General features: G+C 39.9%; 1 protein-coding gene across 1 annotated transcript; it reads right to left on the bottom strand.

Moving 5' to 3' along the window:
- Positions 1-13339: 13339 nt before the first annotated feature.
- On the bottom strand, positions 13340-14172 carry IFNB1 (interferon beta 1). The gene has a single exon (XM_033123942.1). It carries the CDS (start codon positions 14102-14104, stop codon positions 13508-13510), a length of 597 nt encoding a protein of 198 aa, XP_032979833.1. The 5' UTR covers positions 14105-14172; the 3' UTR covers positions 13340-13507.
- Between the last annotated feature and the right edge of the window lie 670 nt (positions 14173-14842).

Here is a 14842-nt window from a genome sequence, read left to right as displayed (position 1 = left end):
TTCTATTTCTTTCCTTTTACAATTTATTATTAGCTCTGCAATTCTGAATGATGTACTACAATCTTTATTTATTGATTTATTAATTTAGATTATAACTTTTCACCTCATGTCCTAAAATATAGTAAATCTTGTTTGTTTATATCACTACCACTTCTTTTCTCTAGATTGTGTTGGATATAGTTGCAGTTATATTTTTTAAAAAACATGTTACCCATTTTCCATTCTTTCTTTTGCTATATTAACAGAGACAATATGTCTGGCTAAAACACCCACGTCCCAGACTCCATTTGGAAGATGAAGAATTCTGGGAAAGCTTCTGCTTTCCTGATTCATGTTACAACCTTTCCTTCTTATTGCTGAAATGTGGAGACGATGCCTGCAGGTGCAACAGCCACAAGGTGACAGGCCATGAGGTGACAAGTGTATCAGTGACAATGAAAACAATGGAGTAGGAGAGCACCTGAGTCCCAGGCATCACTGTTGAAAATCTATCCTGCTCTGACTTCCTACTTCTGAATCTATTAGAGGTGAGAAAACTAATCCCTTTCTGTTCAAGCTGCTGCTAATAAGGCTATTCCTTACTTGCAAGTGAAAGCATTCCTAACGGAAATACTTATATTATTTTCATTCTTCATGGGTAACTTCATAAGCATATACTTTTAAGAATAAACATGAGTATAAATGACATACTTAAAGCATTATGTCCTGTTTCATCCACATAAGACAATATCCCATGACTCCAGCCTCTAATCACTTGTTTACAGTTATTTTCAAAGAGATATTGGGAAGAGCAAGAGGTGAACGATGAAGGTTATCTGCCGTCTTGAGCCAGGTAACTTCACATTTCTTTTTGAAATTTAAGTTAATTTACTCAAACTTCATGTGACCTGGAAGGTTCTTTCCTTTTCCCTAGGGTACTCACTTCTGCTGACAGGTCCTGCGGGTGGCTGCTGAAATCCTTATCTGTTCTCGAGGGCATGTGGGTTGTTGAGTGGGAATAATGAAGGCCAGGGGAGGGAAGATCTCTAACCTGCTCTTTGCAAGTCTAGTTTTTGGAATTAAAGTGCTGTGATGAGAAAGATACAATACATGCCGAGGGTGTTGTGACTGGCTGATGTGCCCTTAGGTTAGTTATTTCGCTCAAGAGGGAAAGAATATTAGAACTAGTGGAGGAACTCAATGGTGTTTGACATTGCACTTAGAGCTCCTACAAACCTTATTACTGTAGGGTCAAAAGTCTATGAAAATATATTTCCTCCTATTTTGGTCAGTTAGACCAAGAGGGCAAGGTCACTGATGGGCCATTTGGAGGCAAAATGTGTTTCACACACAGCCAGGTAGGTGACCACTTAGTGTCACAGCAAAGTGCAGTCAGACAATGGATTCCACAGAGGCAGTCTTTTCCAAGTTGATCAATAACAACAGTTCATTTACGGTCAATAAATCAGAACTGTAAATTGTTCTCCCACTGCTTCCCTCTACTACTATTTTCTCTTTGAGTTAACATTTATCACTTTCAACAAATAAAAAGAATAAAAGAAGAGAAAACAATCAGGAAAGTTTTAGACTTGCTGGTGAGAACTTGTTACTGATGAGTGCATTGATGTCTGCTTGGACATTATCATAGCTTGATAGTCCACTATCCTTGCTCAGAACTTTCGGAAGACTCTTTGGCACTGTATGAGGGTCCCCAGTTACTCAGCCTGTGCATGACCTATATTTCTCCATTCTCAAGTGATGATCAGAGGGGAAGCAAGATTTTAAAAAGGGGACAGAGGCTCATTAGGCACTAGTAAGAGCTCCCTGTGACATCTAAAGATGGAAGGTTGTCCCCGCCATCTTTTTCACTATGGCGTTTTTATGGCTGGGCTGCCAGGCAATGGGGAGTAAGAATCAGCCTACTAGTCCAGTGTGAGGCACCAAACCTAAAGAAATTTCCAGTGGGAGGCTGGGTTCAGGCAATAATGCCTGTGTAATTCTACAATGAATGAGAGACAGAAACTTTATTGCACATGGAATCGGGGTAAGATAAGAATCCAGTCCAGTTTTTTTCTTTCTAGACATATGTTTGAAATAGCCATGGGCTTCATGCTAAGTTCTGTCTTATTGGCCAGCCAACGACATAACCATGTTGTTGTTTCTAACTACACAGAAGAGAATAATTGTCTGAGCTATCTGAGATTTTATGCAGATATTAGGAAATTCTACTTTGGTCTAGAGAAGGCGGTGCTTTGTAATAGAAGCTCCTATATTTCAGCAAGAGAATAATAGATAGAAATTGTCTGTAGAGAAAAAAACAGCCCCATTTATTAAGCTCTTACTGTATGCCAGGCATCGTGCTCGTGAAGTCCTCCACAGAGAGTGGGGATACAGGATGGAATTGTCGGCCACATCCTCTTCTCACAGACCTCCCCAAGCCTACACAGCCTGGGGTGAAACCAAGGGTTTAGGATGAAGCAATTTGAAAAATGAAACTTTCTTTTTTGATCAGCATGGGAACTATTATAGAGTGTAGCCCAGACAGGCTGAGCATTCTCAGCTTAATAAGTCCAATGTTATTAGGCCGTAAGAAATAAGAACAAAGTTAAGTAAATAGAAAGAAAATTCATCTCTCATGCAGACCACATTTATTGTTTCAGGGACGGGGTGTATGATAGAAAATTCATCAGTGGAATTCAGCCATGTTGGGTTTTAGGAGAGCTCAAGTTGCAGCCTGGAGGGGAAGGAGTCGATATTAAATGTTGCCTTCCTCCCTTTATGTGGCTCCTATTCCTCAACAGATGCTAAGATCCACACGTGCCCAACAGAGCCAACTGGTCTAAAGCAAATTCAACAAATATATTCTTGTCCTTTAAACTATTTATAAAGTTTACAGCAAATACAGTGGAAGGGATGATTTGAATCACCTTTAAAGGTTTCTACGGCATTTTAGTTGACTGGTTTTCATTTTGGCTTCATAGCAGCATATCAAAGAAAGTTCAAGTTGTCTGTGCCACTGTTTACTACAGCTTGTAGAAGCTGAGGTAGAGAGAGGGGACCCTCTTTCAAGGCAAACCCCAACAGAAGAGTTGATAAACTTCCCCCCACCCTACACAAATTAGTACCTAGTATAGAAGAGAAAGGGGTATTTCATCTTCCCCTGTGTTATTTGTTGAACTGTGTCCCCTCCTCTACCAAATCCATATGTGGAAGCCCTAACCCCCAATACTTCAAAATGTGACCTTACTTGGAAATAGAGGTGTTGCAGATGTAATTAGTTAAGTTAGGATGAAGTCGTACTGGAGTAGGTGGGTCCCCTAATCCATATGACTGGTGTCCATATTAAAAGTGGAAATTTAGACACACACACACACACACACACACACACACACACACACACAGGGAGAGTGCCGTGTGTAGATGAAGGCAGAGATCAGGGTGATGCAGCAGAAGCTGAGGAATGCCAAAGATTCCTGCAAACCATCAAAAGTCAGGAGAAAGGCCTGGGATATAGTCTCCCTCAAAGCTCTCAGGAGGAACCAACCCTGCTGACAACTTGATCTTGACTTGTAGCCTTCAGACTGTAAGACAGTAAATTTCTGTTGTTTAAGCCACCCAGTTTATGGCACTTTGTTACGTCAGCCCTAGTAAACGAATATACCCTGCCACCAAAGTCTGAATTTCACCAGTGTTAAGAGACTCATTTGCAAGTGAGAGAGGGGACATTGGGTAGAACTGTCATAGCTTTGCTGAATTAGCCTGAGAGCAGGGATATACACCCTACTCAGTCAATTGAAAGATTGGCAATACCTACCACTGTATGGGAAAGCCTTGTAAGTGCTCCCAGGAACAGCAGTTGAAATGCTATCAAACGGGAACTGGAGTCTGTCTTGTACAGAAGTAGATTCATACCTGGCACCTACATAGAGGATGTTAATCTCTTCAAGTGATTTCTTTTGCTAGCCAGTTATACATGGTTTCTGTTTTAGAGACACCTCATTAGCCTTATTGTGAGCTGAGAAGAGGTTCTGGGGCTTTAGAGGCGGTTCATTAATAACAACAAGTGTTGCCTCTCAGTCTGATTGAGAATTGTAATTTCAGTCCTTTCAAAAATTTATCTCTGTGGCAATGGCAACAGAGGAGTAAAGTTCTGACTATGAAGAGAAAAGAGCCTGTTAAGGCTGAGAGATTTATGCAGAATGAATTCCCATAATATGTCATTCCCTGCTCAGTCCTAGATCAGGCCACCATCCCCTCGTGCTCAGATGTCAGCAGCCTTTCAATCCCACCCCACTCCGATCTATCCCTTCAAGCTGTGACCAGAGTCTCCTGTCTTAAAGAGATCTGAACATGCTCTCTCTGGCCTTAAAATCCCATTTCTCCAGGCCCTCGTCATCTCTCCCAACCAAAATTCCAGCTTCATTTTCTTCTCCTTCTTACTCAATCCTGTTGTTTAGTTGCACTGAACTTCATGACAGTCTATATGTTTTTATGACTCTGGTTTTTGTTCAGATTGCTCTTTTTCTGAAAAGCCCTCTCTCCCATTCTTTTCATTTTAAAATGTCACTATCTCTTCAAATCCGAGTTCAAATATCTTCTTTGAGAAGGCTGCTCAAATCCTGTCAGAACAAACCTGGACTTCTATCTGAAATTGTTCATTACGTTAGAATGACATTTACCATCATGCTATCATTTTTAGTCGCATACTTATCTGTTTCTTTCCCTTGAAAATGAGCTTCTTGAGGATAATGTCTGTATCTTGTTTGTCCGCATAAGCCCCAGGCTTAGCACAGTGTCTGGTATGCATTGCACATTTAGAAAATGTTTGTTGAATTGCATCCGAGGATAAAACTATGTGCCTCTGCAAAGACATAGATTTTAAATAGAAATGTGAGGGCAGTTTAACTCTGAAGCCCTGGCTATCTTCCTAAAAAGATTGAGCTGAACCCCAGTCTAAAGCATTGACTGATGAGATTGTAGGCAGTTTCATAAATCACTAACTTTGATCAGTACACAAACATTAAGTCACACAATAAGGGCAAGGAAAGAGCCAGTCAGGCATGGGCTGCGAGTACCTCCCCGTATTTCTAAAGACCGGCCGACCAATCTGGAGTACGCTTCACAAAATTTAAGGTGAAGGCAGTACAGATGGGTTGCTTCAAAAGGCAGGAGATGTCAGTGTGAGTGGGTTTTTAGTTTATTTTCCAGTCCCTGCTAACCCTATTTCAAGGCTCAGATAACTTAAACACTTTAGGGGTTTCACCTGGCTTCAGTCATGGCCGAAACATTCTTTTCAGGAATGTGTTGTCTATCTTCCCTTCTGCTCTCCTTTGAGTTGGTTTTATTCGTAAGCATTTCTGCCCATGGGGGGACATGCCAGGCTGACCAGAGAAAGGTGCTGCCTAAAGGTGTTCAGAGCACAAGCTGTGCAGCTGGCTGTGGCCATCCTGGCTTACACTGATCCAGGGACCTACTACAGCGAAGCAAGACCCTACTTTTCCCCAGCATTCAGCAAGAGTTCTGCTTGTTACTCTCATGGCCTCTGCTGGAGTCACTTATCTCTTCCTGACCAGTAACCGTGGCCATGGAGATGCCAGGGCTCTCAGCTGCCCAGCCTGAGTCAGATGCCCATTCTCACAGCTGTGGGTGGTGGCCCTGGTACCAGGAGGGCAACAATAGATGGAATATGTAAAGAGCTGAACAGAGTTCAGACACAACATAGGAGATCAATAAAGGCTAATTCTTCTTCCTGTTCCCCCTTTCCCACAGTCTGTTTCTTTTACCCATCTTTTTTCTTGACATTTCAAAGATTTGTGAAACGATCGGTCTTGCTTCTTAAATAACTTTCTGGAGTCCACTTACAGAAATGTTGAGATTGAAATTTTAGAGATGTCTTACTTATACTTGGTAATCATAGATGCTGAATATTCTTTCCCAATATTTATTGGTGAAAAGTACATCGATTTATATTCTATTATGAGAGCAATACTGTTATCAACTACCTACTTAATTAGGATTTGCTTTGTGTATGAGATTTTGGAAAGAGTGCTCCAGAAGCCTACCTAATTTTGCGTGAGACATTGTTAAAATTTTTATTCACTGTTAACTAAGTTAAACATTGGGTATGTTCTATAGGGAAGGGTCTGTCCTGGACGACATCATACATTCCATTTATTCCTCAAGAGTTGAAGGTATGCTTATGTCAATTTACGTAACATGCTGAGATCATACACTTAGAAAATAGCAGAACCCACATCAGCGCTTGTGTTTGTATATCTCCACGTCCTGTCCTTTATTCACGAGAATATAGTAAAATTAAAAAAAAAATATCTGGACTTTTAAATTCACAGATTTCCAACTCAGGCATTTCTGGATTAGTAAGTCATTTTTGGCTTTGAAGACTATTTGTTTTATCTTTGGAATTTTACAAAAAAAAAAAATCCAAGAGATTTAATAGTGAATGGAAAGAAAAATTTTTATGTTTTCATTAAACAATGCAAGCCATTTAGTTCTTAAACATTTCTATGAGATAACGAAAGCAGCTGGTGCCAGACTAAAAGGAAACTGCACGCAGAGCTAGTACGGGATAAAAACATAGTGGCCGAGAGAAGGAAGTGCAGCCGTGCCAGGGAAAACGATGAGTCACGGTTCAGGCAGTCGCCTCTAAAACCCTTAAGAGAAAATATTCACTGTAGAGTCTGTTGAGAGAGCAGATGGGAATTTCCTAATCTCTGGAGAAATGGAGAGAGTCCTTTTCTGGATGGGGGTGGAAGGGAAACAAACTGCTTGAGTGCAGAGAACAGTAGCTCCTGGAGAAGATACTCAGGGAAACTTGCAGCAAAGTCAGGAGCTAGATCGCGAGGCTGTAGAGCTTCTGGTTCCCACTCTAAGTCACAACATCAGTGCTATGTAATTATACAAAAATAACATTTGAGAGGTAGCAGCTGATTCCAGGTAGTTAAGAGTATCATCTCTCATTCCAAATATGTCTCTATTCTTTATCAAGTGTAGACTGAGGAAAGTTACTTAACCTTACTGAGCCTCATTTTCCTTAGGAGATAATAAATAATACTTTCCTCCTAGGGTTCTCAGGAAGATTAAATAAGATGGTATATGTTTATAACACACTTAGCAGAGTCCCTTGCAGAACGTATGTCCTTAAGAAATACAGCTGTTATTGTTGTGTTTGCATCATGCTATGATCACAAATATTTGGAATTATGAAAGCATAATGTAAAAATAGTTGCTTTGATGCTTCCTCAAAAATTTAAATATAGAATTACCATATGATCCAAAAGAAGAGAAAGAAGAGAAAGCTGGGACTCAAACAGGTATTTGTGCACCTAGGGTTAATAGCATTATTTACAACAGCCAAAAGATGGAAGCAACTCAAATGTCTATTAATGGATAAATGGATACACAAAATGTGATATATACATACAATGAACTTGTTCAGGCTAAAAAAAGGAAGGAAATTCTGACACATGCCACAGCATGGACAGCACTTGAAGACATTATGGCAAATGAAATAAGCCAGTCACATAGGACAAATACTATATGATTCCACTTACATGCGGTAACTAGAGTAGTTAAAGTCATAGAGACAGAGAGTAGAATGGTGGTTGTCAGGGGTTGGAGAGAGAAGGAAATGGGAAATTAGTGTTTAATGGGTACAAAATTTCAGTTGGGGAAGATAAAGTTCTGGAGATGGGTGGTGGTAATGGTCGCACAAATATGTGAATGTACTTAATGCCATGAAACTGTATACTTAAAAATGATTACAGTGGTAAGTTTGATGTTATACATATTTTACTACAATAAAAAGAAGAAAAAAGTAGTTTCCTTTTGCACTGGGTTTTGCAACTTGAAATGAAATTGGTGCATTTATACAATGTACAAAGTGCTCTGGGCTTTTTTCATAGTGTTAGCATGTGGCGATGTTGATCAATTTCTTCAGCAACCTTTTAAAATATAAAAAACTATTGTAAATGTGATATGAAAACCTCGAACAATCTACTTGTTGACAATGATGAACTTAGATCAGAAGGTAATTTTTCCTTTCTAAGGGTCTATTGACTTAATTTTGTCTTGGAATCTTATTAAGAAACCTTAGGATGTCAAATGATGTATGTTGATTCTGACAAAGGGACACAAGATGTTTTGGCTCCATTTTACATACATATTTCTTAAGAGCTTTAATGAAGTATAATTGACATTCAATACACTGCACATATTTAAAGTGACACTTTGATAAGTTTTGACATATGTGTACATCCCTGACACCGTCACCATAATCAAGATAGTGAAGATATCCACGTTCTCTCAAAAGCTTTGTTGTGTTCCTTTGTAATTTCTCCACTTCTTTCCTCACTACCATTGCCTTCACCTCCAGGTAATTACTAATCACTTTCTGTTATTATAGACTAGTTTTTCTTTCTAGAATTTTGTATAAAGGGAAAATACAGAACGTACTTCCCTTTTTGAATGTACTCCTTTTATACTCAGCATAATTATTTCGAGATTCATACATGCTGTTGTGTGTATCAGGGATTCATTCCTTTTTATTACTGAATAGCATTCCATTAAGTGGATATACTACAGTTTCTTTAGTCATTCTCCTGTGATGGACATTTGAGTTATTTCCAACTTTGGGATATTACAAATAACGCTCCTACAAATATTCATATATAAGTCTGTGCATGGAAACCTGCTTTCTTTTCTCTTAGGTAAATAACCAAGTGGAACAGCTGGGTCATATGGTAGGTGTATGTTACCTTTTTAAAAAATTACAAAATTCCAAAGTGGTTGTATCATGTTTTATTTCTACCAGCAGTTTATGAGAGTTTCAGTTGCTCCACATTCTTCCGGTGGTACATGTATACAATGAAATAGTGCTTGGCAGGGAATGGGTTCTTGCCATATGTGGCAGCATGGATGGACGTAGAGAGTATTGTGTTGAGTGAACTGTCAGACAGAGAAAGACAGATGCGATGTGATTTCACTTTTATGTGGAATCTAAAGTACAAAATAAACAAACAAAGCAAAACCAAACTCATAGATACAGAGAATATTTTGATGGTTGCCAGACAGGAGGGTGGCTCGGGGTGGGTGAAAAAGGGGGAGAAGTTAAGAAGTACAAACTGGTTGTTTCACAGTAGTCATGGGGATGTAGGACATAGCCTAAGGAATATAGTCAATAATATTGTAATAACTATGGATGGTTTCAGACGGGTACTAGATTAGTTGGGGTAATAGATGAGAGGGAAGTTGAGGGTAGGGTGAAAAACGTGAAGCTATTAAGAAGTACAAATTGGTAGGTACAAAATAGTCATGAGGATGTAAAGTAAAGCATAGGGAATATAGTCAATAATATGGTCACAAGTATGTATAGTACCAGATGAGTACTAGACTAGTCAGGCGGGACCACTTCTTAAATTATATACATGTCAAACCACTATGCTGTACTCCTTAAATTAATATAAAATAATATTGAATGTAAACTGTAACTGAAAAATTTTAAAAGGGAGAGGGTAGATGAAGGGGGATAAAAAAGAACTCTCAAAACTCAATAATAAGAAAACAACCCAATAAAAGGTGGACAAAAGATTTGAACACACGCTTCACCAAAGAAGATACATAGATGGCTCATAAGACAGATGATCAACATCATTATACATTCAGGAAATTAAATTAAATCCACAGTGAGATATATCACTACGTGCTTATTAGGATGCTAAAATTAAAAAGACTGACCATGTTGAGCATACTCTACCTATTCATCCATCAGTGGACACCCAGGCTGCCTCCACATCTTGGCCATTGTAAACAATGTTGCAATGAACATATGGACCCACAGCTTCCCTCTAAGTAGCGTTTGGGTTTCTTCAGATAAATACCCAGAAATGGGATTACTGGGTCCTTTTTTGTCTCCTGTTATAGCCTTTGTTTTAAAGTCTATTTTGTCTGATAAAAGCATTGCTACCCTAGCTTTTTTTGTGGGTTTTTTTTTCTGTTTCCACTTTCATGAAATATCTTTTTCCCATCCCTTTCAGTCTATTTGTCAGAGTTCTTTATGTATTGACATAAATCCTTTACCAGATATGTGACTTGCACACATATTCTTTTCATTTTCTTAAGAGGGTTTTTTGAAGTAGCTCCATTTTTTCTTATTCCTAGGTTATTTATTGGGGGATATAATTTAAATAATTCATTTTGAGTTTCCTAAGTATATCCTGCTCAGGGAATTATAAAGCAAAGCAGGAATTTTAGAAAAGAATGCCAACTGAAGCAGAATTTACTGATTTGGTGGTCACTGTTTGATGTGAACAAGTTTCTGGAGTACTCACCATCAAGTCAACTAACAACTTAAGTGATTAATTTGGTCCTACTACATTAGGAGAGTATGCTTCTGTACCGGCAATTCTAGTCCAATCTCAGAGTTCAGTTGTTTTAAACTATTCTAGGAGATTTTAGACAATCTGATGTTTAAAAAGCAACAGTTAACATTGAAGACAAAAGAATAACTTATAAAACAGTTTGTTTTTTTAGGCTCAATAAGCATTGGCACAACAGATTTAGAGACAGTGCCGTTGTCCAGGTGTGACTCTGGGTGCCCTTTTCCTTCTGACTCCACGGCCACCTCTGTATATCTCACAGCCAGATTACCCAAGACAGAAGTCCGTATTGATTAGGGCCCTTTTCTGCTGGCCAGACCTCAAGTGTATCACATATAGAACTCGACCAGGATGGCTGGTGGACTTTCTTCAGAAATGGCAGTGGCTATTGCTACATCCTCGTGGTGTAGCTGTAATCAAACCCCATTTCACATTCATTATCTGATCTAAGCCGCAAAAAAATCCACAAAGAAACCTTTAGTATCTCCATGTATTTATTTGCTGTTCATGTGTCTCTTTGGTGTACTATCAATTCAAATGTATCACCCAGTTTTTTGTTTTCTTTTTGAGGGGGGCTTGATTATTTTCTTATTGTTGAGTTTTGAGAGTTGTTTTTTTTAAATTATTTTTTGGGGGAAGGGGAACAGGACTTTATTGGGGAACAGTGTGTACAGTACTTCCAGGACTTTTTCCAAGTCGAGTTGTTGTCCTTTCAATCTTAGTTGTGGAGGGCGCAGCTCAGCTCCAGGTCCAGTTGCCCGGGGCGCAGCCCACCATCCTTGCGGGAGTCGAGGAGTCGAACCGGCAACCTTGTGGTTGAGAACCCACGCTCCAACCAACTGAGCCATCCTGGAGCTCAGCGGCAGCTCAGCTCAAGGTCCTGTGTTCAATCTTAGTTGCAAGGGGCGGAGCCCATCATCTCTTGCAGGAGTCGAGGAGTACAACCAGCAACCTTGTGGTTGAGAGCCCACGCTCCAACCAACTGAGCCGTCTGGCATTGGCCCATGTGGAAATCCAACTGGCAGCCTTCTGCGTTAGGAACACGGAGCTCCAACCACCTGAGCCACCGGGCTGACCCAAGAGTATTTTTTAAAATATATTTTGAATATAGTCCCACATCAGATATATGATTTACAAATATTTTCTTCCAGTCGATGAATGTTTTTTGCATTTTTTAAAGTCCTTGCATCAAATGTATCTGAGTACCTAACGGTACCTAAGGATACCCCAAATGCCTTTGTTAATTGCAAAAAATACCATACAAATGTACACCGACATTACCCTGTCCAAATGGTTAGGCAATATTAATGTATTAAATGCAACCCAGGCATTTTTCAGGGCCTCTAACTGCTTCAGAGCTAAATAAAACTCCTCCAGTCTGTGTCTATGGAAGCACCCATATCCTCTCCATGATTTCCTTGGATTCCTAAGGTAGGAAGTGGAAAAGTGGTTCTGTTGTCATGACTCTGCCTTCTGTCCCCACTAACTTGGCTCATTTATAGATGTCTAGCCATCCTATGCTTGTTTCCTTATACTATTTCAAACATGGACCTGGACACTCATGATTTCTACATACATAGGGACTCTGTGGGGAGCTATCTCTGCCGAGGGTTTGGAAGAGATACAGGAGAGGGTTTCATCACATGGCTGAGTTTCTGTCTTTATACTGAACCCTTTGGGATCTTGGATTATCATGAATGTGCCTGTCATTACAGCTGCCATCCAGGCACTGTGCTGAGCTCTTCTGTGTGTAATTGGATTTGGTTCTCTTCACAAGTACCACTTAGATAGGCACAATTACATTATTCCTATTTTACAAGTTAGGAAACTAAGTCTCATAGAGGTTTAGTAACTGCCCCAAGATCACATAGCTAGTGAGTGGGGAAAAAAGGGAAGAAACTTAGAAGACTTGATTTTTATCGAAGCGTTTTCTCCTGCAGCAGCAGTACCGAAGTCTGATTTTTCTTAAGAGATTCGGCAGTGAGGAAGTGTCAAGAGAAGACACTATTGTGCAGACAGTATACTCAGGGCTCCCCCTTCTGACTCAAGGCTATGCTGGCCAGGGACCCAATGAGCAACTAGGAAGCAGCCCTGGGGAAAGGTAGTGCCCTCTCTACCCCATCTGAATTTCCCTTTCTCCCACACTTCCTGGTTTTCCACTTAACCTGAAATGACTTAATCTGCTGCTCCTAACTAGGATTTGGCTGTAGGGACTATGTGGCTTCAGATATGCAGAGCAACAGGATAATCAGGTAGGATTTTCCTTGAATTCTGTATAAACAGAGCAGGGGAGGAAATAGGGTAAAAACTTAGCCAGGTAGCAGGGGAATAAAACAGAGTTCTCTCTCCGTCTGGCGTCTGTGCCCTAGAAGCAGACAGAGGCTACAGCTTCCCCTAAGACACCCATACATCTTGGCTGTTCCATGAAGAGTAAAATAAAGGGACTGCTACTTAACAGTGTTACAGAAGTGTCTGAGACTTCTCACATTAGACTTGTGAGGGGCACATAAATATTTTTTAAATCCCAAGGTGGAGGAGTTGGAGTGGGGAGCAGAGTATCCCACACATAACAGAGATGAGGTTAGGGTGAGCACAAGCGCTGAAATATTCCTCTGGTTACCCTGAGAGCCAGTCAAATTCTAACTTTAGAGCCAGAGAGACTGGGGTACACAGTAGAAACAGTAGGCACCCTAATTCTAGTTCCAGACCCACCTGCCTGCCACTTCCATTTTAATTCTATAAAGGCTCAGGCCACGTTTATTCTCAAATAAGATACAGCTCCCCTTATTGTCTCTTACCTTGTATATTCCGTGTGACTTCCTTGAAGCTTAAATTCCTGGAAGGCAGGGTCCAGTACTGCTTTGCAGGTATATTTTAGAAAGAACATCTGATAGGTACTCTGCAATTTTTAACACGGGTGGTTATATAAATCAAATTGAAATCAAAACTGCCATGGTGACTTTTCTTTCAAGAAATTTTATTTTCCAAAGCAAAAGTGTAAATAAATAAATAAATAATGACTTAAAATGCATAATTTAGTTTAAAAAATGTAAAGTCTTTCATTGTCCTTTCAAAAGCAGTGCATTAGTTGTCAGTCACATAAAGAGCCTCTGCTGGTTGAAGAACTGCTGTACTCAGTCTTCATTCCCAGAGGCACAGGCTGGGGATACTCGGTTTCGAAGGTAGTCTGTAAGTCTGTTAAGGAAGAAAAAGTTCCGGAGGATTTCCACTCGGACTACTACCCAGGCACAGCTGCTGTACGACTTGGCTTTCAAGTGCCGCCTGATCCTTAGGTAGTAATTCTTCAGGTGCAGCGTGATCATATTTCGCCAGGTGAAGTTTTCCTCCTCCATTATTTCCTCCAAGACTGTCTCCAGACGATCCCTCTGGTGACTGAGTTCCTCATAGAAGTGCTCAATGATGGTCTCATTCCAGCCAGTGCTAGAGAAATTTCTTCTGAAAATACCAAAGATCTGCTGGAGCATCACATGGATGAGCAAAATGGCATCGTCCTTCTGGAACTGCTGTGGTTGTCTAATCTCCTCAGGGAGCTTGAAGTCTATCCTGTCCTTGAGGCAATTTTGAGAGGTTCCATTCAACTGCCACAGGAGGTCCTGCAAAGCCAAATTGCAGTTCCTTTGTTGAAGTCGAAGTAAGTTGTAGCTGATGGAAAAAGCTGTGGTGGAGAAACCCAACAGGAGAGCGATCTGAAGGATGCACTGGTTGGTCATGGTGAAAACGGGAACAGTGTTGTGTGTTACCACCTAGACACCAATGCAAATGCTTCAGAGGTTTGAAGTGTGAATGCTTTTGCTCCATAAGCATGGGCTTTTTATATGGTCATCTACTCTCTATCTCAGAGGAATTCCCCCACTTTCAGTTCTCCTTTTCACTTTTCTTTTGTCATTCATATTTCTCTCAAATCAATTTTTTCAATTACAGTTAGCATACAATATTATATTAGTTTCAGGTGTACAACATAGTGACTAGACATTTACATACCTCTCAAAGTGATCACCCCGAAAAGTCTAGTACCCATCTGGCACCATACACAGTTATTATATCATATTGACCATATTCTCTAGGCTGTACTTTACATCCCTATGACTATTGTTATAACTAACAGTTTATACTTCTTTATCCCTTTCACCTCTTTCACCCATCTCTCCAAACCTCCCTCCCATCTGACAATCATAAATTTGTTCTCTGTATCTATGAGTTTGTGTCTGTTTTGTTTGTTCATTTATTTTGCTTTTTAGATTCCACATATAAGTGAGATCATATGGTATTTGTCTTTCTCTGTCTGACTTAGTTCACTTAGCATAGTACCCTCTATCTAGGTCCATCCATGTTGTCATAGATGGTACGATTTCATTCTTTTTTATGGCTGGGTAATATTCCATTGTACATATGTACTATATCTATTTTATCCATTCGTCTATCCATGGACACATAGGTTCCTTTCATAT

Source organism: Rhinolophus ferrumequinum, chromosome 12 (assembly GCF_004115265.2).
Source record: "Rhinolophus ferrumequinum isolate MPI-CBG mRhiFer1 chromosome 12, mRhiFer1_v1.p, whole genome shotgun sequence".
NCBI classification, from domain to species: domain Eukaryota; kingdom Metazoa; phylum Chordata; class Mammalia; order Chiroptera; family Rhinolophidae; genus Rhinolophus; species Rhinolophus ferrumequinum.
This window is presented reverse-complemented; position numbering and strand designations above follow the sequence as displayed.

What these genes read in the sequence shown, in the direction of transcription:
- IFNB1 (XM_033123942.1), bottom strand. Translation starts at nt 14,104, where the DNA reads ATGACCAACCAGTGCATCCTTCAGATCGCTCTCCTGTTGGGTTTCTCC.